This window comes from Carica papaya, chromosome 1 (assembly GCF_054855325.1).
Source record: "Carica papaya isolate Zhongbai chromosome 1, ASM5485532v1, whole genome shotgun sequence".
Lineage (NCBI taxonomy): Eukaryota > Viridiplantae > Streptophyta > Magnoliopsida > Brassicales > Caricaceae > Carica > Carica papaya.
In genome coordinates this window covers 29,146,782-29,173,794 of record NC_142309.1, presented here as the reverse complement: position 1 = coordinate 29,173,794, position 27,013 = coordinate 29,146,782, and the positions used below count along the sequence as shown (strand labels likewise).

Here is a 27,013-nt window from a genome sequence, read left to right as displayed (position 1 = left end):
TATTGAAGTTTATGTTTTTTTTGGCGCCCATACCGGACGAGGTATGGGGACGACCCTAGAATCAAGTTATCAATGTGAATGGTTCACGTTTAGTGGGGACCCCCTATGGATCCCCATGGATACTAGTAGGCTGATAAAAGAGGAAAATTATTATCTGATGAGTGAAAAACGAGAGTATGATATGTATTATGTTACAGAGTCTGCATGATTTTATGATGTTTATGATGTTATTGTGTTTCATAAATTGTCTTCATGAATCTCACCGAGGTAAGTAGATAGTAAAGTTTTTTATTATTGATAAATGAGTTTGTTATAAATTATGCTCAATTGGTTATTTTTGTTTTCTATCAATATTTGCTCCTGTGATAGTGAGATAGTGTGATATCTTTACTGGACTAGTGTAACTAATTCCTTACTCAACCATTTCAGATTAGGAGGGCTTAGTTCCCGAGTCCGTCCCGCAGGAAGATAGCGAGTAGATGACTAAGGACTTCATAGATTTATTTATAGCATTCATTACTACTATTTACTTTAGTTGGTTTATTCTTTCATAGGTTTAATACGTTTCGGTTATTGTGTAAGGGATATTAATCAAAATTTTATTTTACTTCCGCACTTAGAACTTTTTAATACATACATTTCATTTTTATTTCTGGGGCCGTTACAGGCATCCTACATGACAAGTTTTTTATAAATTATGTTTTGACCTTCAATTTTTTATTTTTCTTTCAAAAATACCTCCAAAATCTAAATTTTCACCTATTTTTTCAAAAATTATTTTTAATTTCATCATCCACTTATTTTTCTTCATTTTTATATTAAATAAAAATTTAAAAATTATATTTATACATTAAATTTTAATATATTAAAATTAATTAAGGGTATTACAAATAGGTTTGTAGATTTGAGAAATCACTATCTGAACCTCAAACAAGCTAAAGAGTCACAGGGTGACCGAGAGATGACGACCGGGAGCCAAGCCGAGGCCGAATCGCTCATATCGAATGTAAAACCCTTCTGTTTTCATGTTTTGGTGGTGGTTTGAGCGGCAGTGGAATGGGGTCGGTGTCGGGTTGGCCGCACAGGCTCGGCCGGGCCACCCATTCGCACAGGAACCGATGAGGTTTCCTCTGGAATAGGGAAAACCCACCCACTGTGGAAACTGAAGGATCTTCCGCAAAAATGGAGGCTAGAATCACCTTTTTGGATTTTGATTCACCGTTCGGGAAGTTGAAAAGTCTTTCTCAAAAACAAGAATCTAATTTGCCGAACAGGGAGCCGAAACTTTTTTCTGGTACAGATCCAAATAATTTTGAGTATTCCGTTAGGTAGTCATTGGAATCCGCACTTCGATTAAATTAATTTTAGTATTTTGAAGTATTTTAATTAATTTATATTGTGTGTACAGGGAATTAGGACATTCATGCAGATCCGAGAAGATGTGTAGGAGTATAAGTATTTCTAAATCTCAACTGGGTTTGAATTTTAAAAAATGCATTTATTTCATAAAAATTATGAATTTTAAAATTCGAACAAATATTGACCCAATTTTTGATGTAAAACAGAACCCAAATTATGAGCAGTAAATCTAAGCAATTAGAACCCTACGAGGAGACAAAACCAGAAAGCAGACCCAATAGACTGAGAATTATTTAGACTGATGAAGTACAGAATTGAAAATTAAGAAAATTCCTAATTAAGAAAAAATTGAAAAGGAAAAGAAAATAAAATAAAAAGGTAAAAATAGAAAGGAAAAGAAATAATTGAAGTTGTGAAATGATCAATTAAATAAAATTTAGAGAAAAAATGAATAAGAGGAAATAGATAATAATTTTTGATTGAGAGGGTAAGAGTGAATATGCTAGGTACCTTGAATACCTTCTCGTTTAGTTTGAATCGAGGAGGGGAGTGTGTGTGTATGGTTGTAGTTTAGCGGGCATGGTAAACCTGTACATAGATAGAATCTGAAACTTAATCCAAACGTGGATAGGTATTTGTGAGTGTGGATCATTTAGCAAACATATATGCTGTGATCATTGTAAGATTTGTGTGTGCGTGCTATCCATATGATGAGAGGATCCATTTCGCCTCTCTTCAATGACGACATCATGCGATGAAACCTTAGAAATGACTTTTTGAGTGTATGTGATTATGTTTCGAGATGATAATTGGTATTCGAGTGTATCTATGTTCTTTCGAGAGTATGTAGATATACATTTAATGATTGTATATGATATTTGAGAGAATTTAGAAATTAGATCAGAAACATGTGAAGTTGTAAAAATAATAAATAAACTTTGCATTGAAATATCACTATTGCATTTGTCTCATATGTATGTTTTGCATGAAATCTTATCTGGATTGAGATGATGAAAATACTTCTTTAGTTGGTGAAACTCATTAAATTTTACCCTGATATTTTTCAGAGGAGAATGAAGAACTAACAACACTGGCATACTAGTAGAACCTGTAAAATGGTTCTTATTTTTATTTATTTTGTGCATATTCGAGAAGTTTTATTTTGTTATGTTAGATTTTAAATTTTTATTTCATGTTGTGTATGTATAATTACTGTATATATATATATATATCACATAAGATGGTAAGTTGTATGATAAATTTTGAACTGTGCATATGTATATTTTGTTGGCCCACTACATTAAAATGACATAATTAAGAATTGCGACTCATTCTGAATATTGGGGCGTCACAACAACTATAGCTTTCAACTCATTCAATGAATGAATGAAACGCAATACATCTCATTCCATGAATTCCATCAATTATTTGGTGATTTGGTTTATTTGAAACTTTGACTAAACATAAAAAATTATTAAACTTCTTATATACCTATGTTAATCTTAATCCAAGAGTGTTTTGTGGGGAATATAAATTTTTTTTATCATATAAATTAAATAAATATAATAATAAAAATATTATTATCATATATTAAAATAAATAGTAAAATAAAATTTTGAACATAATAATTTTCTCTGAGAGTGTATATATATAAGTACGTTATACATATAATTCAATCTTGCCTATGGAGAAAATAAAAAGTTTTTCAAAGGGTTGAATATATTGTATCATAATGAATGGATGGTATCAGTCAGCTTCACGGTACACAGCTTTGAATAAATTGTCCTTTCACCAACTTCAACTGTGCTTGCGCAATATTTTCTTCTTCTACTTTATTTTTCTTAATTGCGCAATTATTTCACTTTTTCACAATATAATATATATATATATATATCCCTTTAGAATTGGACTTAGTCTTACCCAAATCAAGTTTAGCTTCTATATATATACGTGTATATATTGTCTTCACTGAGCTGCCTTCGGTCAGGGCGAACCAAATACAATAACAATGGAGGTAGAAATCATTTCTCAAGAGAACATAAAACCATCTTCCCCGACGCCTCAGCATTTTCGAGTCTTTAAGCTCTCCCTTTTAGACCAGTTCATAACTCCTTCATATGTCCCACTTCTCCTGTTTTATGATGTCTCCAAAAATGGTTGCCGCTGCACTGACCATCTTCTTCATCATCAACAAAGTACTCTAGAACGACTGCAGCTGTTAAAGAAATCTTTATCAGAAACATTAACTCTCTTTTACCCTCTTGCTGGAAAGATGAAAGATGATTGTTCCATCGACTGTGACGACGAAGGGGCTAATTTCTTGGAGGCAAGAGTTAACCACACCCTCCATCAATTTCTTTCTAAGCCTGATCTTTTGTTATTGCATAAATTTCTTCCTTGCCAACCCTTTCTTTTGACAGGATCAATTGCGGGAACTTACGTAACCAACATCCAAGTTAATGTATTTGAGTGCGGAGGCATTGCTATTGGCATGTGCGTTTCACACAAGATCGTTGATGGCGCTGCACTCAGCAACTTCCTTGAGGTGTGGAGTGCTAATGCTCGTGACAACACCTGCAACAAGAATATTGATATTGATGATTTATTATCAGTAAGCTTTGTCTCCACTAGTCTCTTCCCTGCGAAGGACTTATGGCTCGGAGATTTTGGGAGTGAGATATGGGGTTCGTGGCTGAAGGAAGGCAAGTTTGTGACAAGGAGATTTGTGTTTGATGCGCCGGCAATAGCCAGCCTCAAGGACCGAGCAAGAAGCTCGACTCGAGTGGAGGCTGTTTCGGCACTGATATGGAAGTGCACCACGGCAGCATCTCAACAAAAACATGGAATGCCAAGACGTTCTTTTTTGACCCACGCCGTGAACCTGCGGACAAGAATGACACATCCTGCATCGAAGAATTCGTTGGGAAATCAGGTGTGGGTAGCGAGTGGTCGACTCAGGGCAGATGAGGAGAGAGAGCTGGACCAGTTAGCAAGGGAGATTAGAGTTGGAATATCAAAAATCAATGGTGATTTTATAAAGGAACTAGGAGGAGAAAAAGGGAAAGAAATGATGTTGGATTTTATAAAAGAAATAAAGGAGTTTGGCAGTAATGATGAAACGGATTATTTGGGGTTCACGAGTTGGTGTAAGTTTGGGTTCTATGGAGCTGATTTTGGGTGGGGGAAACCTGTATGGGTTAGCAACATCGGAGTGGAAGCTCCATTGTTTGCCAACTTTGTTGTCTTAATTGAGAGCAGGTTAGGTGATGGCATAGAAGCTTGGGTCACCATAGACGAAGAGGAGATGATGATATTACAAAGTGATAATCATCTCCTTAGCTATGCGTCTTTAGATCCTAGTCCTTTGACTTCTCTTTAAAACATATAATTTATTAAAATGGTTATTTTTAATAAGATTATGTTGAATACATAATTTTTTTTTAAAAAAAAATTATAAATTAAGTAAACAATTAAATATAACATGCTTCAATTAATGTTAAAATTTTATTTTTATTATTTTTAATTTACCAATTTTGATAAATATTTTTAAAATATATATAATCTAAAAAGGTATATATTTAGGATTCGGCCAATAAATGATTACTCGTAAAAATTCATTTTAGACAATTTTATTTTCGACTTTCATACAATCATTTAAATTTTTAAATAAAATTTTATTTGTGAAGTTTGTTAAAGTAGTTTTAAGTCTATAAAATTTGGTAATAAATTTACTCCAAGACTAGTAATTATAACATGAACTCATATGTGAGGGAATTGAGATAGGTTAATGGATCACTCATTCTAATGAACATTTTTAATTATATTATTAAATTCATGAAAGACCTTATATTTATATAAGTAAATATTAGTTTATATTGAAAATAGCATATATAGAAAACATACGTAAAAAGATTTTATTTACACTTTAAAAAAAAAAGCTTTTACTTATAAAGGGATCAAATTACTATACTCTATTTATAGTAAGGTCTAAAAACAAATATGTAATTTTTTTTTCTTTTTTAAAGAATGAATTTAAATAAAATTGAATTATTTTCTTTCTTAATCCCACAAAAAATCGACCCAAAAAGAAGAAAATTAAATCTCATTTCTTAAATAACTAAAACTTCTATGATTTAGAAAAGATATGCGCGATCTCTTTACTCCTTCAATGACCGGCCTAATTTACCGTATTTACTTCCCCTAAAATGCTTCATTCGAGAAATGTGTTTATTTTAGAATCCTACAACTGAAAATATTAGGATATGCAAATAGTCCTTCAATTTTATGTACAACATAACTAAAAAGCTTATTGCTAGAACATCTTCTGACTGAAAATTTAGTGCTAAACATAATAAAAGAGATGGAAAATGAAGTGATGAAATGAGAAAAATGCGTGATAAAATATTGTAAACAACATTACATAAAGAAGTATATGAGTATTTATTGCAACTATATTACAATAGTAAGCTTTGAAAAGACATGTTGTAAAAGACCTGAAACCTTAAGAGAAGAAATATATATTAAAATAATAGAAACAAATGATAATTAGGATTTACATTTCTTACACAGTAAATTAGAATATCCAATAGAGTTACGAGAATATCCATTTTACAGTGATTCATAAAAAAAATCAGATGATAATTAAAAACAAATAAATAGATGTCATAGGAGGTTAACCTCCACTAGCACTTGAAAGGAATCTGGGTGGTGAACTACTCACAACTCTCTTACTGATCAAGATCTAGATCTTGGTCTTCTTGATCTGAAATGATTAATAAAAGGATGAACTACACTATCTCAATAAGGATATCACACTAATCACTGAAACGTTTATTCCATACTTACTGTTACGAGTTTTTCAAAATCAACCTATAAAGACAAGTAACCATATGACATTTTAATTTTATGCATAAGATCTGTAACTCTTTCTTTTAACCTACTTACTGAGACCCCTGAGGGTCCATAGGGATATCCCCTTACTCGTGAACCCAATATCTAAATTGATAACTAATCTAGCCGTCTCCATACCCCGTCTGGTGATAGGCGTCAAACATACTATCGCTTTGATATCTCGTCCGATATGAGAGTGAAGTATATATCCCAAAATCATTTGGCATAAGACTTCACAGTCCCGTCCAACTAAATTAATGCCTACAGTATAGTTCCTTATATACCGGGTCCATCCACCATTTCCCAAGGTACCCAATAAGTTTCCACATATATAGATCCTCATCATCCAAACAACTACCAATTGTATACCAACACCTTATTACGTACTTACAGATTAACCTAAAAGACATCTAAGCAAGCAATATAGTTTATGATAATCGGATAACTAAATAACCAAATAAACAAGAAACAGTGCAGGTGGAACCAAATAAATCTGATAACCTATGACACAGTTCAAACTAGCAATTTAATGCACATAATTTAATAGTAAATATTTTAGGCAATACAAGAGAAAATAAATAGTAAACTAGGGCAATCGTACACTGACCAATTCCGCTTCTACTAGTGACATGTAATTATTATTAGAATTTTTCTAATTTTAAAAAAATACGAAATTATTAATTTTTAAGCCTCAATTCATAGTAATAAAGAATAGAGTGAGAGATACTTATCTGAATCGGTATTTCGAAATATTGTGCTACCCATTACGCCTCCTGACAGGCTCCAGACTTTTTTAAATTTTTCATACAGAAATCAAAATATAGTCACGTACCCAAAAATACTCCAAAATATAGTCACGTACCCAAAAATACTCCGGCACCAGCTCCGCCGCTACAGTGGTGGTTCGCCTCAGTTTGGTCAATTTTGACCGATTTTACACATATCCCTGCGAAAAAACACAATAGGAAGTCTCAGTTGGCCATAAAAAAATAAAAAAATCGAACCTACCGATGGGATCGAAGGGGAGGTCTCTAGGTACAGCGGCTCTGTTGGTTCTCCTTCGCAGCTAGAGTTTCTTCTTCGACTAACCTGCACAGAAAGAGACAGTGTACACAATGATCAAAAAATCGTGTGAAACTGAAAACGGGAAGGGGGTCATCGGAGAAGCTTGAGGGTTTTTGTCGCGGCTGCTCTGCCGGACTTTGCTCATGATTTCGGCTCAGCAGTCACTCATTATGCTCCAATATAGCCATAGGGAGGCTTGGAATTGAATTCCATGCGCGAAGGAAATTTTTTTACCTTTTTTAGCTGTCGGCGGTGGCTCCCGTGTGGCGGCGGCCGGTGGTCGATCTCATTCTCTGGCATTTGGTTCTTCTTCTCTGGCGAGGGTAGATATGTAACACCCCAAAAATAATTTTTTTTTTATTTTTGGATATTGGAACCTTTTTTTATTTTATTTTATTTAATGGTTAATTTATTTTGTAATAATTATGTGTTTAACTTAATTTAATTTAATTTAATAGAAATAAAACTAATAATAATGATAAAATAGGGTAAAATTATTTTTGGGATTTAATTGAAATTGATTTTGGAAAAAAAAGGATGAAATTTTGGATTATGGGGTGTTTTTGAAAAGAAAATCAGAAACCGGAGGTCAAAATACAATTTAAAAAAGTTACACCACGTCAGCAGCCACGTTAGCAGCCCAGTCAGCGGCCACAGCCAACCAAAACACGCTGCGTGGCAAGGAAGCTGACACGGAAGACCACGCGAACGGAACTAGCCACGTGAGCGATCCGCGTGCACTCGATCGAACGGTCCAGATCTCACGCATGCGGACGACCTAGATTTCACGCACACGGACGACCCATATCTCACGCGTGCGGACGACCCAGATCTCACGCGCACGAACGGCCCAGATCGCATCTCGATAGACGGTCCAAATTTATTCCCATGTTAATCGCGATCGGATGACCCAGATTAAAACGTGATGGACGGCTGAGACTAAAAGGGAAAGGTTATAAATAACTTCACCCACACTCGACCCCAAACCCTAGCCGCCAGTGCCTCCCCAAAGAAGAAGAACCAGACGCTGGAGGAGCCGACCGCCGCCACCCGCCACCGCACCGGAGGGTTTTCCGACTATCAAACGAGGTAAAATTTCTCCATTTTTCGATGCTGAATCCGTCTATAGCTAAATCAGAGCCAAACAATTGGCCAATCGGCCGAAAAATACTGCCGAAGTCCAGCAGCACCACCGCGACTTCTCTCGATTTTTGCCTCCGATGAGGCCCTTTCCGGCTCTCGTTTGATACAATTTTTACACCACTGTGATCACCGTCCTTTTCTCTACAGGTTGACCGGAGTAAAATATCAAACTGCGACTCGCGCCGGAGAAGCCGCAGCACCCGAGAGCACCGCCGCCGATAAGTCTCAATTTTTCATGATTTTTTGGCCCACCGAGGGCCTCGGGGTTGTTTTATCGTAGGAACCAATGCAAGTTTGGCCGAATTCGGCCGAAAACGGCTGAAAACGGCCAACCCGAGGCGGATCGCCGCTGTGGGCGACAGTGCCGACGCCGGAGCACGGCAGAGCCGCCGTGCTGGAATTCTGATATTGGCCGAAAGGGGCCCTAGGTCTGATTTGGGATTTTCTGGGATACGTGCAGGTACCGATAGTGCGTTTCAGTTTTTCGGGAAAAATTCAGATAATTTAGAGACAGCCTGTAGACGCACTGTAGAGCCGATTTCATATCCCAAAAAGTAAGGATCTCTCACCCTATTTCCTATTACAGCTTAATAAATGATAAAATAGTATGTTATGAATTAATACATATGTATAATTAATTAAGGTTGCTAATGAAGCCCGAATCTGATGTATCTTTCGGTCAGATGTTATTTGATTTATTTTACAGTTTTGAATGCAGTATGATGCCTGATGTGTTTATTCTATGATTTCGTATACATGAATCACGGTTTCTTTTATTATGATTTGAATTATGGTGAACCCGATGTTGTGTTGTTGTTTGCTGTTATTAGTGGTTTATGTGTTTGTGTATGATTGAAAAATTGAGACCAAAGAAAATGGGAAAAAAAAGTTATGTGAAGTGATAAATGAATAATGTGGACAGCCTGACTAGATATCCTAGGAGATGGTGGACGAACCGGATCCATAGAGAATCCTACCGAGAACGTGGTTTCTCATATCGGACGGGGTATGGAGACCTTATGTGTTTTGGCGCCCATACCGGATAGGATATGGGGATGACCCATTTCACCCTCATACCTGACGGGGTATTAAGGTTTATGGTTTTGGCGCCCATACCGGACGGGGTATGGAGACGGCCCTGGAATCAGCTTATTAATGATAATGGTTCACGTGTAGCAGATACCCCCTATGGATCCCCATGGATACTAGTAGGCTTGTAAAAGAGCAAATTTGTTGCCTGATTATTGAAGTGCAAAAGTATCATATTTGCTATGCTACTAAGTGTATATGATTTTATGATGGTTATAATGCTATTGTTTTCATATGTTATTTTCACAAATCTCACCGAGGTAAGTGGACAGTAAAAGTTTTTATTATCAATAAATGAGTTGTTATAAATTATGTTACATTGGTTATTTTTGTTTTTTACCAACATTTACTTCTGTGGCAGTGAGATGGTGTGATATCTTTACTGGGCTAGTGTAGCTCATTCCTTACTTAACTATTTCAGATCAGGAAGACGTGGTTCCCAAGCCCGTTCTACAGGAAGACGGCGAGTTAGACGTATAAAGATTTTATAGTTCTATTTATAGTTTTTATTTCGAGTATTTCTTTTAATCAGCTTATTCTTTCACATGTTAGATACGTTTTTAGTTATTGTGTAAGGAATGTTAATCAAAATTTTTATTACACTTCCGCATTTAAGATTTTTTTTATATACATACATCTTCATTTAAATTTCCGGGGCCGTTACAAGGTGCTACTAGGGTTAGGGTTCCCTAAGTCACAATGTTTGAATACCGATCTGCGTCGATCTCGGTCGTTCGTTCGGGGATACGTAGTCCTCTCTCGTCTGTTGGATCCATCTTATTCAGGGAATGAATCTGGACGGCACGATTGGATTAAATCTGACAATTCGATCGAACTTGAAAAGAAAATGCATCTAGGTTGTTCACGCTTGCGAGATGAGATCTGGACCATCGAATCGCCGGGCACGCGGATCGTTCATGTGGTTTCCCGCGTGGTGCTGATGTCAGTAAGGTTGCCACGCGACGTGCTCTGGTTTGTTGAGGCTACTGGTCGAGTTTTCTTACGTGGCCGAACTTTTTTTATTACGTTTAAACCCTTTATTTTCAAATTTTCTTTCAAAAACAATACTTGAATTTAAAATTTCACATTTTTTTCTAGAATTAATTTCAATTTCGTCTGTAATTTATTTTTTTCAAAAATAAAATAAAATAAAATTAAAATTAATAAATTTAATTAATTATTTTTTTAAAAAAATAAAATAACAAAAAAAAATCATTCTGGATCGATTTTCGGACTCGGGTATTACACATATGCAGTCTGAAAAGAAAGAAGTGGCTTCTACCTAATTTATTTTCACCTTATGTTTCTATGAATTATAAGAACTAAACTCCATCAATTTAGCCTATGATTGTTTCTTATTCATAGAGATTTTTCTTTTTAACCCACAATCTCAATGGAGCTCTTTTCTCGCTTGAAATATTTTGTGATGCTTGATCACTTTATTTTATTGTTCTTCCAAAATTGGTGAAAGTAAAAATAGATTAATTCTGCATTTGAAATCATGGATTAAGATTTAGGACAAAATGTGAATGGAGATGTATTCTGGGTATTGACGAAATACAAAGATCATATATACATATATATATGTGTGTGTGTGTGTGTGTATATATATATATTCTTAAAAAGAAAAAATGCAAATTACAGAGAAAGATTTTGTGATCCAAAATGCAAGGGAAAAAGAAAAGAGCACACAGTTGTAATTTCGAAAATGATAGAACCTTAGAAATGGAAACTAAAACATTCTCCTTCAGCCACCCATTATTAACTCTACTTTCGAAAAGAACAAAGAAATTATGGAAGCTGGAAATGAAGAAGAAGAAGAGAAGTTTTACAGGTTCTTGTTTTCTTTTTCCGCCAGGAAGAAGTTTTGTAAGTTGAAATGAAATAATTATATCATGAATTTCCCCCTTCCATATCATGTATATATATATATATGTATGTTACATATATGTATAATTTAATCTTGAATATAGAGAAAAATCATATATGTATATATATAATTGCTGACAACAAAAAGTTTTTCCAAGGGTTGACTAGAACTTCATATTAATATATAGATCCATTATTCACCGACAATGAATAAACTAATTAATCAAATCTCATTCTCTAAAGAATACAAAAGAAATCAAATCAAATCTTTGATTACCTCATACATATATATATATATATATATATACATACATACATATGTTACATGTGCATATAATAAAATTTGAGATTGAGTTAAACAAGGTGGTGGACTTTCAGAGGTTACAATTTCTTGAAGGCCATAAATAAATATTTAAACATTGAGTTATATATAGATATAGAATGAGAGTGAAGTATCACGTAATCCACATATATATATATATATATGTATGTGCATGATCTTTTTTCATTTTTTTTTTAACTAAAATAAAAATAATATGTTATCATTAGTTATAAATTTTACATATTATATAATGATAAAATTTTAGGTAGTATTTATTCAAAATTTTAAATATAGAAAAAATTGATGTAATAATTATAATTGTATATATTATATAGAGATCAAATATTAAATATTATTCATTCAAATTTTAAAATATAAAAATAAAATTAATGCAAGAATATCCATAATAATTATTTATTTAAAATTTTAAAATATAAAAATAAATTTTAATTTTCAATTAAATTCTAAAATTTTATTAAATTTTAAAATAAAATTTGATTTTTGATTAAATATAATTTATTTATTAATAAAATTTTAAAATATAAGAATAAAATTATAAATAATATTTTATAATTTTAAATATAAAAATAATTTATAATATAGAATAGTGATTTAAATAAGAAATAAATTTTAATTTTAAGCAAGTGCAATTTATATTTTTGCATAATTAATTTTTAAAATTTATATCCGTCATACCAAGAAAGATATTAAGGCACCGATTTCCCTTGATCCGCACCCAACTTCTAAGGATTCGCTTCTTGTTTGCTTACGGACACAAACTAATGAAACTTGTCTTCTCAACTTGAGATATGTGTATATATATATATATATTACATATAAACATTTTCAATAATTTTCTGATTCGCAATTATTGCACTTGTTCACAATATATATGTATACCCCTTTACAATTGGACGTAATCTCATCTAAATCAAGTTTAGCCTCCATATATGTGTATATATATTGTCTTCACTGAATTGTGTTGGGTCAGAGTGAACCAAATACAATAACAATGGAAGTAGAAATCATTTCTCAAGAGAACATAAAACCATCTTCCCCGACACCTCAGCATCTTCGAGTCTTTAAGCTCTCTCTTTTAGATCAGTTCATGCCTTCTATATATGTCCACCTTCTCCTGTTTTATGATTTCTCCAAAAATGATCGTCACTGCACTAACCATTATCTTCATCATCAACATAGTACCTTGGAACGACTACAGTTGCTAAAGAAATCTTTGTCAGAAACATTCACTCTCTTTTACCCTCTTGCTGGAAAGATGAAAGATGATTTTTCCATCGACTGTGACGACGAAGGGGCTAATTTCTTGGAGGCTAGAGTTAACTGCACCCTCCATCAATTTCTTTTCAAGCCTGATCTTGTGTTATTGCATAAATTTCTTCCCTGTCAACCTCTTCTTTCGACAAGATCAGTTGCCGGAACTTATGTAACCAACATTCAAGTTAATGTATTTGAGTGTGGAGGAATTGCTATTGGCATGAGCATTTCACACAAGATCGTTGATGGCGCTGCACTCAGCACCTTCCTTGAGGTGTGGAGTGCTAATGCTCGTGACAACACCTGCAACAAGAATATTGATATTGGTGATTTATTATCAGTAAGCTTTGTTTCCACTAGTCTCTTCCCCGCGACGGAGGACCCCTGGCTAAGAGATTCAGCCACTGAGATGTGGGGTTCGTTGTTGAAGGAAGCCAAGTTTGTGACGAGGAGATTTGTGTTTGATGCGCCGGCAATAGCCAGCCTCAAGGACCGAGCAAGGAGCTCGACTCGAGTGGAGGCTGTTTCAGCACTTATATGGAAGTGCACCATGGCAGCATCTCAACAAAAACATGGAATCTCAAGACGTCGTTTACTGACGCACACCGTGAACCTGCGGACAAGAATGTCACACCCTGCATAGAAGAATTCGTTGGGAAATCAGGTGTGGATCGCGAGTGCTCGACTCAGGGCAGATGAGGAGAGAGACCTGGACCAGTTAGCAAGGGAGGTTAGAGTTGGAATATCAAAAATCAATGGTGATTTCGTAAAGGAAATAGGAGGGAAAAAAGGGAAAGAAATGATGTTGGATTGTGTAAAAAAAATAGGGGCGTTTGGCAGTAATGAGGAAGAGGAGTATTTGGGGTTCACGAGTTGGTGTAAGCTTGGGTTCTATGAAGCTGATTTTGGGTGGGGGAAACCTCTGTGGGTTAGCAGCATTGGATTTGAAGCTCCAATATTTATGAACTATGTTGCTTTAATTGATACCAGGTTAGGTGATGGCATAGAAGCTTGGATCACCTTGGATGAAGAGGAGATGATAATATTACAAAATGACAATAATCTTCTTAACTATGCTTCCATAGATCCTAGTCCTTCTATGGTTGTTCAGAGTATGTGATTTTTTTAAATGGGTATTTCCAATAAGATCACATGGGGTGTTTCAACTTTTTTTTTCTTAAATTATATATTAAGAAAACACTGAATATAACATACATAATTTAATGTTGAAAATGGAGAAAATAAAAAACTACTTGCGTGTTACAATTATATGTGTGTCTGTGTATATATATATAATTTCTGACGGCAAATGGTCATCTTTATTCATTATATATTGTATCATAATGGAAAGGTATCAGTCACCTCCACACTACACAACTTTGAAAGGGTTGTCGTTTCACGTTCTGCTAGCTACTCCCACTGTCGCTTGCTTTATTTTTTCTTCTTCTTCTTTTAACAGCATTCACTTTAAAAATTATCAGATTCGTCGTAAATAAGTCCGGAACTTTATATTAATATATAGATCCATTCTGCATCAACTTAATTAATAAACTAATTAATCAAATCTCATTCACAATATATATATATATATATGTATATATATGTATATCCCTTCACAAGTGGACGTACTTTACCTAAATCAAGTTTAGCCTCTATATGTGTATATATTGTGTTCTCTGAATTGCATCCGGTCAGGGTGAACCAAATACCATAATAATGGAAGTAGAAATCAATTCTCAAGAGAACATAAAACCATCTTTCCCGACGCCTCAGCATCTTCGAGTCTTTAAGCTCTCTCTTTTAGATCAGTACGTGCCTTCTTCATATGTCACACTTCTTCTGTTCTATGATTTCTCCAGAAATGGTCGTCACTGCACTGACCATGATCTTCATCGTCAAAACAGTACTCTAGAACGAATACAGCTGTTAAAGAAATCTTTATCAGAAACGTTAGCTCGCTTTTACCCCCTTGCTGGAAAGTTGAAAGATGATTTTTCCATCGACTGCAACGACGAAGGCGCTAATTTCTTGGAGGCTAGAGTTAACTGCACCCTCCATCAATTTCTTTTCAAGCCTGATCTTCTGTTATTGCATAAATTTCTTCCTTGCCAATCCGCTCTTGTGACAGGATTAGTTGCCGGAACCTATGTAACCAACATACAAGTTAATGTATTTAAGTGTGGAGGTATTGCTATTGGCATGTCCGTTTTACACAAGATTGTTGATGCCGCTGCACTCAGCACCTTCCTTGAGGTGTGGGGTGCTAATGCTCGTGACAACACCTGCAACAAGAATATTGATATTGGTGATTTGTTATCAGTAAGCTTTGTTTCCTCTAGTCTCTTCCCTGCCAAGGAGGACCTATGGCTCAGAGATTCAGCCAATGAGATGCGGCGTTCGTTGTTGAAGGAAGGCAAGTTTGTGACAAGGAGATTTGTATTTGATGCCGCTGCAATAGCCAACCTCAAGGACCAAGCAAGGAGCTCGACTCGAGTGGAGGCAGTTTCAGCACTGATATGGAAGTGCATCATGGCAGCATCTCAACAAAAACATGGAATCCCAAGACGTTGTTTACTGATGCACGCCGTGAACCTACGGAGAAGAACGCCACAACCTTCATCAAAGAATTCGTTTGGAAATCAGGTTTGGGTAGCTAAGGCTCGATGCAGGGCAGATGAGGGGAGAGAGCTGGACCAGTTAGCAAGGGAGATTAGAGTTGGAATATCAAAAATCAATGGTGATTTTGTAAAGGAAATAGGAAGGGAAAAAGGGAAGGAAATGATGTTGGATTGTATAAAAGAAATAATGGAGTATGGCAATCAAGACGAAGCGGATTGTTTGGGGTTCTCCAGTTGGTGTAAGCTTGGATTCTATGAAGCTGATTTTGGGTGGGGGAAACCTCTGTGGGTTAGCACCATTGGATTGAAAGCTCCAATATTTATGAACCTTGTTATTTTAACTGACACCAGGTTAGGTGATGGCATCGAAGCTTGGGTCACCTTGGATGAAGAGGAGATAATAATATTACATAATGACAATAATCTCCTCCTCAACTATGCCTCTTTAAATCCTAGTCCTTTGACTTATATTTAGTATATGTGATGTATTAGAATTGATATTTCTAATAAGATGACGTCCAGTTTATAATCTTCTTTCTTAAATTGCAGATTAGTGACAAAATTTTGCTTTCTGATAAACATTTTAGAAAAATATAAAACACCATTCATTGAATCAATGATTATTCACAGAAAGTTAATGGGTGCTACCTGGAAGTGGGTGTATTCATTGAATAGGTACAACATGGTTCCAGATCATAGTTTGATCCATCAGATCTTTTTTGTTGCATGCCCATGGTTTCGCCTGCAAATTTCTACGATAAAGAAATCTCAAATCTTTAGCTTTTGTAAAGAATGGTTTGGTTGTGGATGGTGGCTCCACAATCTTGTAAACTGATATTAGTATCTTTGCCACTGGTTATAAAAGTGATGAAAAGCTGAAAAATAGCTTTGCTTCAGCTTACTTCTAAGACTGCTTACTCCGACTCCATTCTACAGGCAATGATCATTGCCTCCTTTCATATACTTTCCACCTTTAACTCAATGTACAACAATGGCAGGGAAAACAAAGGAAGATGGAAGCTGGAAATGAAGAAGAAAGGAAAAGTATTATAAGTTGAAGGCATATACAATGAATTCTTCCTTTCTTTATCATGTATATGCATGTTACATATATAATTTAATGTTGAATATGGAGAAAATAAAAGACTACTTTGGGTGTTACAGTTATACACACACACACACACACACACATATATATATATACATATACACTAAATGTGTCTAATAAAATTAAAGATTTGAGTTAATCAAGAAGGTGGGGGGTTTTCAGATCTTACAGTTCCCTAGATGGCATAGAAAATTTACAGATATATATACAGTAGAGTATCGGTAATCTATATACATATGTATATATGGCGTTTTGTTAATTTTTTAATTTAAAAATAAAAATAATATGTTAATATTAATTATAAATATATATGATAAAATTTTAAGTATTCTTCGTTCAAATTTTAAAATATAAAATAGAATTAATATAATATATATTATATATAGAGACAAAATATTAAATGTTAAATATTATCTGTGTAATATTAAATAAAAGTAATTATAAGATAACATAAAATATTAAATATTAAAATATAGACAGATAAAATTATTAAATATTATCCACTTAAAATTTGAAATATAAAAATAATATTAATTCGAGAATTTGCTTCTTATTTGCTGACTAACACAAACTAATAAAACTCGTCAATTCAACTTGATATATATATATATATATAATACATATAAACAATTTTATTAATTTTCTGATTCACAATTATTTCACTTTATATATATATATATGTGTGTGTGTGCCTGTGTGTGTGTGTATATATATATATATCCCTTTAGAATTGGGCATGGTCCGACTTAAATCAAGTTTAGCCTCTATATATATATGTGTGTATATATAGTCTTCACTGAATTGCATCCGGTCAGGGGGAACCAAATACAATAACAATGGAGGTAAAAATCATTTCTCAAGAAACCATAAAACCATCTTCCCCAACACCTCAGCAACTTGGAGTCTTTAAGCTCTCTCTTTTAGATCACTTCATGCCTTCTTCATATATCCCACTTCTCCTGTTTTATGATTTCTCCAAAAATGGTCGTCACTGCACTAACAATCATCAACACGGTACCCCAGAACCAGTACAGCCGCTAAAGAAATCTTTATCAGAGACATTAACTCTCTTTTACCCTCTTGCTGGAAAGATGAAAAATGATTATTCCATCGACTGCAACGACCAAGGGGCTAACTTCTTGGAGGCCAGAGTTAACTGCACCCTCCATCAATTTCTTCTCAACCCTGATCTTTTGTTGTTGCATAAATTTCTTCCTTGCGAATCCGCTCTTTTGACAGGATCAGTTACCGGAACTTATGTAACCAACATCCAAGTTAATGTATTTGAGTGTGGAGGTATTGCTATCGGCATGTGCGTTTCACACAAGATCGTTGATGCAGGTGCACTTAGCACCTTCCTTGAGGTGTGGACTGCTAATGCTCGTGACAAAACCTGCAACAAAAATATTGACATTGATGATTTATTATCAGTAAGCTTTGCTTCCACTAGTCTCTTCCCTGCGACGGAGGACTTATGGCTCAGAGATTCAGCCACGGAGATGTGGGGTTCGTTGTTGAAGGAAGGCAAGTTTGTGACAAGGAGATTTGTGTTTGATGCTCCGGCAATAGCCAGACTCAAAGACCGAACAAGGAGCTTGACTCGAGTGGAGGCTGTTTCAGCACTGATATGGAAGTGCACCATGGAAGCATCTCAACAAAAACATGGAATCCCAAGACACTGTTTATCGATTCACGCCGTGAACCTACGGAGAAGAATGCTGCATCCTTCATCAAAGAATGCGTTGGGAAATCAGGCGTGGATAGCGAGTGCTCGACGCAGGGCAGATGAGGAGAGAGAGCTGGACCACATAGCAAGGGAGATTAGAGCTGGAGTATCAAAAATCAACGGTGATATTGCAAAGGAATTAGGAGGGGAGAAAGGGAAAGAAATAATTCTGGATTTTATAAAAGGAATAGGGGAGTTTAGCAGTAAAGATGAAGCGGAGTATTTGGGGTTCTCCAGTTGGTGTAAGTTTGGGTTCTATGAAGCTGATTTTGGATGGGGAAAACCTTTGTGGGTTGGGTTAGCACCATTGGATTGGATGCTCCAGTACTTATGAACCTTGTTATTTTAATTGATACCAGGTTAGGTGATGGCATAGAAACTTGGGTCACCATGGATGAAGAGGAGATGATGGTATTACGAAGTAACAATGATCCTACGGATAATAAGAACTTAACTCGATTATTTTTTTACTTCTTACAATTTTTTTTAACCCGTAATCTGGACGTAACTCTTTTCTCTTTTGAAATTATGGATTAAGATTTATGATAACATGTGAATGGAGATGTATTTTGGGTATAAGCCAAATAGGAAGATTGTTATTTATATATATATATATATATATATATGTATATATATTTCATGTGTTCAGGATAAAGTTGACGACGGAGTTAACCAAGAATTTGTGAGTTTCAAAGATTACAATTCCTAGATGCCATAAAAAAAAATAATTTAAAGATTGAATTATATATACAGCAAATATCTGCTTAAATTTTAAAATATAAAATAAAATTAATATAATTATTATAATTATATAGAATAAAATTTTAAATATTATTGATTCGATGTTTAAATATAAAAATAAATTAATATGAGAACATGATAATTATTTTCTGTAATTTTTAATTGATTACAAATCATGCAATTCTATAATTTATAAAATGTGAATATAATTTTTAATAATATATAATAGTTATTTATTAAAAATTTCTAAAAGTAAAAAATAAAATTTATATTTTAATTTACTACAAGTCATATACTTTATGATTTTTAAATATAAAATACTTTATAGTATATAATAGTTATTACCTAAGATTTTTAATAAAAAAATAATATCTAATTTTTAATTAACTACAATTTTATAATTAATTTTTAAAATTATACACACTGTAACATGAAATTATTGTCATGAATTTTTTTTAATTTTAATCTTATGAAAAATAATTTTTATATTGATTGGTAGAGAAAATATTACATAGTTATTGACGAAAACAGGATTAAAATCCATTAATATATAATACATATATATATATATATATATATATATAAAACTCTTTGGAATTGGACATATAAAGCCAAGTTTAGCCTCTATATGTATATGTATATATAGAATTGCTCAGGGTCAGGGTGAACCAAATACAATGACAATGGAAGTAGAAATCATTTCTCAGGAGAACATAAAACCATCTTCTCCCACACCTCAGCATCTTCGAATCTTCAAGCTCTCTCTTTTAGATCAGTTCGCTCCTTCTTCATACGTCACACTTCTTCTCTTTTATGATTTCTCTAAAAATGGTCGTCACTGCACTAACAATCATCTTCATCATCAACACAGTACCTTAGAACGACTACAGCAGCTAAAGAAATCTTTATCAGAGACGTTAGCTCGCTTTTACCCTCTCGCTGGAAAGAAAAAAGATGATTATTCTATTGACTGTGACGACGAAGGGGCTAATTTCTTGGAGGCTAGAGTTAACTGCACCCTCCATCAATTTCTTTCTAAGCCTGATCTTGTGTTATTGCGTAAATTTCTTCCTTGCCAACCGTTTCTTTTGATTGGATCAGTTGCCGGAACTTATTTAACCAACATCCAAGCTAATGTATTTGAGTGCGGAGGCATTGCTATTGGCATGTGCGTTTCACACAGGATCGTTGATGCCACTGCACTCAGCACTTTCCTTGAAGTGTGGACTGCTAATGCTCGTGACAACACCTGCAACAAGAATACTAATATTGGTGATTTGTTATCAGTCGGCTTTGTTTCCACTAGTCTCTTCCCCGCGACGGAGGACTTATGGCTCAGAGATTCGGTGACTGAGATGCGGGGTTCGTTGTTGAAGAAAGGCAAGTTTGTGACAAGGAGATTTGTGTTTGATGCGCTGGCAATAGCCAGCCTCAAGAACCGAGCGAGGAGCTCCACCCGAGTGGAGGCTGTTTCAGCACTAATATGGAAGTGCACCATGGGAGCATCTCAACAAAAACATGGAAAACCAAGAAGTTGTTTGTTGACTCACGTCGTGAACCTGCGGACAAGAATGTCACATTCTGCATCTAAGAATTCGTTGGGAAATCAGGTGTGGATAGCGAGTGCTCGACTCAGGGCAGATGAGGAGAGAGAGCTGGACAGATTAGCAAGGGAGATTAGAGTTGGAATATCAAAAATCAATGGTGATTTTGTAAAGGAAATAGGAGGGGAGAAAGGGAAAGCAATGATGTTGGATTGTATAAAAGAAATAAAGGAGTACGGCAGTAAAGATGAAGTGGAGTATTTGGGGTTCACAAGTTGGTGTAAGCTTGGGTTCTACGAAGCTGATTTTGGGTGGGGGAAACCTGTGTGGGTTAGCAGCATCGGATTGGAAACTCCAATATTTAGAAACCTTGTTGTTTTAATTGATAGCAGGTTAGGTGATGGCATAGAAGCTTGGGTCACCATGGATGAAGAGGAGATGATGATATTACAAAGTGATAATCATCTCCTTAGCTATGCTTCGTTAGATCCTAATCCTTTAACATCTCTTTAAAATATACGATTTATTAGAACCGATATTTCAAATATAATATAAATTATAGATTAAAGAAGTTAGTAAATTATTCATTTTATTATACTGTTATATTATTAAATTCACGAAAAAACTTATATTTATATAAACAAATATTAGTTTATATTGAAATTAATATACATAAAAAGATTATACTTACATAAAACTTCTACTTAAAAAAAATTTACTTGAAATATGGAGAAAATAAAAGACTACATGCATATTACCATCATAATGGAAGGTATCAATCAACTTTGAAAATGTTGTCTCTTTCATGGTCTGCTACTCACTCCTACTATGGCTTTAAAATTATCAAATTCCATCTTAATAAGTCTGGAACTTTATGTTAATATATATATATATATATATATAGATCCATTCTTCATCAAGTTATAATTAAATAATTTATCAAATCTAATTCTCTATAAAAAGAAGAAGAAAACAAATGAATTCTTTGATTACATCGAACATATGTATATATATATATATATACATGATGTGTAGAATAAAATTAAAGATCGAGTTAATCAAGAATGTGGAGGTTTCAAAGATTACAATTCCTTAGATGCCATAAAAAAAATAAAATTTGATTTTTTTTTTGGATACAAAGAAAAAGTAACAAAATAACTAAATAAAACAATCAAATATGTTTATTACATAATTTGAGGCAAAAACCACTAAGTATATCCTCACAGATGACGCTCAGGAATTTAGGAGCTATATGCATAGTAATTTTGTATAATATTTTGCTCTACGTGAAAGCATTTCTTTTTGTATTGATTTTAAAAAATTGCTTATTTTTTTATTATAAAAATTTTAAATGAAACTTGAACATTACAAATTTAAATACTTCATTTTATTTATATACGTTGTGAGAATAAATTATTTTTTCAAAATTACACTCAACCGAATTGTAACAATTTACGAATATAATTATTAAATATATCATGATAACTTCTTTTGTTAAATATATGTGTAATAAACCAACATATAATCTGCATAGTATAATATTTTAGAATTATTTTTTTTTTTGAAAGAATTAATTTGGTGTGTCAATATATTATATTATTATAATATTTTTTTAATTTTAATATATCTTACATTTAATTCTCATAAAAAAAATTAAAAATATTTTAGATAATAAGTTACTAATTAAAATAATAATAAAGAAAAAATTATTATTCTATTAATAATAATAGTAACAAAAATACACACCGAGAAAAGTCGGCAAGGTGCAAAAAACAAATATATAAAATTGTTTTTTTTTCTTGTGGACCCACCCACCATGTGGAATGTGGTATTGTGCGTAGGCCCAATGATGGTCTGGATGACGTAATAAATATTTTTTTCTTATTTTTCGGTGTGGTTGGATCTTGACTGAGACGATCATAGCCGTTAATAACATATAAAAGACGGATAAATCTGTAAGAGCGTATACATCCAACACTGTGGAAAATCCAATCAGAAGCTGACAAGGCCCACGCAGTCGCCGTCCATGGCAATGGAAGAATGAATGAATCCCTCCCCCAAAGAAATGAACAAGACAAGAACAAAGACAAAGCGGAGCAAGACAACCTTCTTCTCTTTCTCGGCTCTTGGCCTCTTTTCTTGGCCATGTGTCGTCAACTTTCGTTCTGCTATTTCTCCTTCCTTTTTTTGGTTTTCTTGACTGGATTCTTGATCGTTCATGGCGAATCAAATTTCTCCCCATCTTCTTTTACGCCCATCAATCGCGATCTCTACCATTCCAGGTTATTTCTCTTTCCCCAATCTAAAATTACTACTTGTTCGATGTGTTTTTTTTTTTCCGCATATTATGCACTACTTCTCATAATTTCAGTCCCACTCTCAAATTTGATTACCTGTTAGTTTCCCTTGAATCTGGGAAAAACGAATTTTGGTAAAGTTGGAGGTTACTTTTAAATATGAAAATTTTTAATTAAAAAGAGAAATTTGGAGTTGTACCTTTTTCCTTGAGTTCGGTATCGGAGTAAATGGGTAGTTTCCGGAGTTTCCTTTCTTACTGCTACGTTTGGTTGCTGGGAAATTTTGGCAAAATTAGGACATCGAAATCACGAATCTTTCATTTCATCTCTACTCCTAACATGGCAGGAAAAAAGACTACAGTTTCCTTAGGTTTAATGACCTTTGGCTTTGCTTCCCCTGTACCTCCCCGAAGAAACTATAGAGACAACATCCAAAGTAGTTTTTTCCTTTTAAATTTATTCTACGGTTTTTAAGTAATAGGATTGGGGATTTAGATTTAGCAGTTGAGAGAGTAAAACTGATCTGTTCAATCGTCTTGGTTCCGCATGATATCGCAGTAATGATTTGATCGAGCAGATGAAGTCTTTAGTCCATCGTCACCCAGATAAATTCAATGTATGTAGTATATCCTTTCCATTCTTTTCTTTCTAAAGCTTCATTTAGTTAGACTTCGTTTTAGGATTATCCCTTTCTGTAACAGATTGAGTCAATCCAAGCTGGAAACAAAGGCTATGAGGCAGAAGTCACAGTCATTACTTATTGCAGCAGTGGTAGCGAGAGTGATGACAGGTCAAAGTTCCGGATCCTTCTTGTAAGTTCCCTGTGTGTTTTATATGTTTGGATCAGTAACGAAGCCCATTATTCAAATTTAAACCATGAATTACTTGTTTGCTAAGCAAACGTTACTCTTAATTTAATACCTTGTAGCTAGACAGTCTCTGTTTAGTAATTGCTGGTGTTTTTGACAGATGATTCCTTTTCTTCCAGACTTTTGGACAGCATGGGAGGGAGCTCATTACATCTGAACTTGCATTCAGGATATTGTCAATTTTAAGTGAAGAACAGTTCCTACCAGATATGGATCAAGCTTCATTAAACAGTACACTCAGCAAGCTTGTCATAAAGGTAACTTATACTTTATTGCGTGAATCCTCTCCCTATTGCACATTAATTAAAGGTCTGTAATTTTTTTTTCAATGCTGATTTGAAATAATTTGACAGTTGGTACCAATGGAGAACTTGAATGGCCGCAAACTTGTCGAGGAAGGACAACTTTGTGAACGGAGAAATGGTAATACAGTCTAGTGATTTCAAATATAACTGTTTGTGAAGAAATTGATTTGCTTTAGGTATCTGTTTTCATTTTCTTTTCTCCTTGTTGGTAGGGAGAGGAGTTGATCTGAATCGAAATTGGAGCGTAGATTGGGGAAAGAAAGAAAAGGTCCGTCATGCCTACTCATTTTATATGCTCAAGTCCCTATTCTGCAGTTCTCAAGACAGTTGAATTTATAAGCATATCTCATTAGATTAATTTGGAATGCATCTTATTGCAAGTCTGCTTTATTCTAGAAGATGTTCTCTAATTTGTTCAATAACAGGATTATGATCCATATGAAGAGAACCCTGGAACTGCACCCTTTAGTGAACCTGAAAGTCAGATAATGCGAAAGCTTGCCATATCATTTGATCCTCATATATGGGTTAATGTTCACTCTGGAATGGAGGTAAGTTGTCCTTATACTCTAATGTATTCCCTGATTTTAGCACTGACGTGAATTTAATCTTCAGATTCTTACTTGCTGAAATATTAGGCTTTCTGCAGTATGCCCCAGATGGCAGTTTATACCGGTGGCTAGATGCATGTCCAGTTGAAGGAAGTTCGGAATTAAAATTTTTTTGTTCCCAAAGCCACCAGATTTTATCAGAATAAAATTTCTTGGCAAAATCTGTCCCTAGAAGTATTACCTTGGCCTTGGCAATGCTCCTTTCAGGCCCATTGTTTGACATATCTAAAACAGATTATAAGAAACACATTTGTGATCAAGAAGAGGAAAATAAGATGGATTTTTTCATCTTACCTTGGTTTTTTGTTGATAACAAGCAGACACCTTAAGAACTTTAGGAATTTTCTGGTGCATGAGATTGCTTATAATTATTATCTTTGACATTCATGTCTGAAGCTCAGTTCTTTTATACTTGATAGAGAGTTCTAATTTTGAAATAGAAATGGCTTTCTGTAGGACATGGATGTGTCAGCACTAATGCTTAAGCTCGGTCTTTACTGTGTGTTTCTTCTGTTCACTCTTAGGGTTATTTCTTACATATCCTGCAGGATGACATACTTCTTGGTCTTGACTCTCATTTGTTCAGGCGTTGTTTATGCCCTATGACCACAAAAACACAACCCCTGAAGGGTTGCCTTCGCAAAAGATGAGGTCCTTGCTTGAAGAACTGAATAAACTCCACTGCCATAACCACTGCATGATTGGTTCAGGCGGAGGCTCTGTTGGGTTTGTACCTTATACTAAGACCACATCATGTTTTCTCAGTTGAAAAGATTTTTGATAATGTCTTGTGCTTGTCAATTGATTGAATATGAATTGTTTATTCCCCTATCATGTCCTCTTCTGAGGATGCTTACTATGCAGCAGAATATTCATTTATTTTCTTTTTCCTTTCACTAATCTTTGATTCTTTTTTCAACTTTTCTTTGTAATTCTTAATTTAGCTATCTAGCCCATGGAACAGCCACGGATTACATGTATGACATCGTGAGGGTGCCCATGGCTTTCACCTTTGAGGTTTGTGAATGCGAACTCATTCTGCATAATTTCTCATGTAACATTTGTCTCATTGAAGTTCATGTCTTACCTGCGTACTGACAGATCTATGGAGATGACACAGCGTCATCAAAAGACTGCTTTAAAATGTTTAATCCAGTTGACCAAGCTACCTTCAACGTATGCCAGATTGCTTCTAAAATTGAATATTGGCACATTTTTCATTTTTGTTTTCTTTCATAAAATCTCCTTTCCTTTTACACGTACATGTAATAAAACTGAATCTTACCTTTTTATTGTATCTTTGGGTTCAGCAAGTTCTCAATGATTGGTCAGCTGCATTTTTCATGATATTCAACCTGGGACCATATCAACTGGATGAAATCCATTCAAAATCCTCCGTGGTCAGCTTGGACAAGTGGGTATCCATTGATGAATATCTTGAGGGATACTTGATGCAGAGGACAAACCGATACGGGAAGAAGATAGAAGTAATTGATTTTGGAATGCAGGAGATAAGAACGTACTTCAGGCTCTTCTTGTTGTCCTCAGTGCTGTTAATGTTTATGTTTTGTTCTAGAATTTCAAAGAGCAAATTTAGTCGGCCAATTGTTCCTTCCTTGCCTCTCTGAACCTTTTTTTGTAGGTTTTTCGAGAGAAGTATATAGAAGTTTGATTATATTAATTTTGTGTAGGAAAGGTTTGTTTTGATTTATAACAGTACACCTCCCACATTTTTTTTCCTCTGTGATGTAACATCAATTTCAACTGAATGAATTGCTCATTAACTTGAATTAGGCTACTAACTTCGATGTTAATGTCACTCTAGACTTTCATTGCTGAAGGTTGCCTGCTCAACTATACCCCAGAGAGAAAGATGTAAACTTGATGCAATTCCTAACAAGTTTTAATGTAAATTTTACTTTAACGAGAAAAAATGTTTCCAATTTTCAAACTTTATTCAATTTGTAATTAAATTCTCTCCCAAAAAGATCTTAAAGTGTGCTCTTTTATTGCTGACTTGTGCATCTAATATTTACATTTATTTACAAGAATTAAGATTAGCTAAAATATTTGAAGGCCTATTCCTCCATTAACTTGGTGAATTACAAGAATTAAACTCAGGATAGGTAGTCAAAAGTAAAAAAGTATAATAATTGCCAACTGAACTAGTTTCTTGACCAAG

General features: G+C 34.3%; 3 protein-coding genes and 4 pseudogenes across 3 annotated transcripts; all 7 read left to right on the top strand.

The window, feature by feature from the left end:
- Positions 1-3,297: 3,297 nt before the first annotated feature.
- LOC110825396 (limonoid 7-O-acetyltransferse-like) lies at positions 3,298-4,792 on the top strand. Its single transcript, XM_022055843.2, has one exon. The coding sequence runs from the start codon at positions 3,368-3,370 to the stop codon at positions 4,736-4,738; it is 1,371 nt and encodes a 456-aa protein (XP_021911535.1). The 5' UTR covers positions 3,298-3,367; the 3' UTR covers positions 4,739-4,792.
- A 7,817-nt stretch (positions 4,793-12,609) lies between these two features.
- LOC110818098 (limonoid 7-O-acetyltransferse pseudogene) lies at positions 12,610-14,180 on the top strand (annotated as a pseudogene).
- Positions 13,812-14,132, top strand: LOC148270524 (limonoid 7-O-acetyltransferse pseudogene; annotated as a pseudogene).
- A 262-nt stretch (positions 14,181-14,442) lies between the features above and the next one.
- Positions 14,443-16,146, top strand: LOC110818099 (limonoid 7-O-acetyltransferse pseudogene; annotated as a pseudogene).
- Positions 16,147-17,443: 1,297 nt separating this feature from the next.
- Positions 17,444-19,071, top strand: LOC110818100 (epi-neemfruitin B 7-O-acetyltransferse L7AT pseudogene; annotated as a pseudogene).
- Positions 19,072-19,880: 809 nt separating this feature from the next.
- Positions 19,881-21,262, top strand: LOC110818101 (epi-neemfruitin B 7-O-acetyltransferse L7AT-like). Its single transcript, XM_022046860.2, has one exon. It carries the CDS (start codon positions 19,883-19,885, stop codon positions 21,260-21,262), a length of 1,380 nt encoding a protein of 459 aa, XP_021902552.2. The 5' UTR covers positions 19,881-19,882.
- A 1,464-nt stretch (positions 21,263-22,726) lies between these two features.
- On the top strand, positions 22,727-26,621 carry LOC110818231 (Zn-dependent exopeptidases superfamily protein). Its single transcript, XM_022047016.2, has 11 exons — positions 22,727-23,031; positions 23,605-23,662; positions 23,748-23,858; positions 24,035-24,172; positions 24,269-24,338; positions 24,433-24,488; positions 24,646-24,771; positions 25,418-25,557; positions 25,776-25,848; positions 25,933-26,007; positions 26,142-26,621. The coding sequence occupies exons 1-11, from the start codon at positions 22,790-22,792 to the stop codon at positions 26,457-26,459; spliced, it is 1,407 nt and encodes a 468-aa protein (XP_021902708.1). The 5' UTR covers positions 22,727-22,789; the 3' UTR covers positions 26,460-26,621.
- Positions 26,622-27,013: the final 392 nt, after the last annotated feature.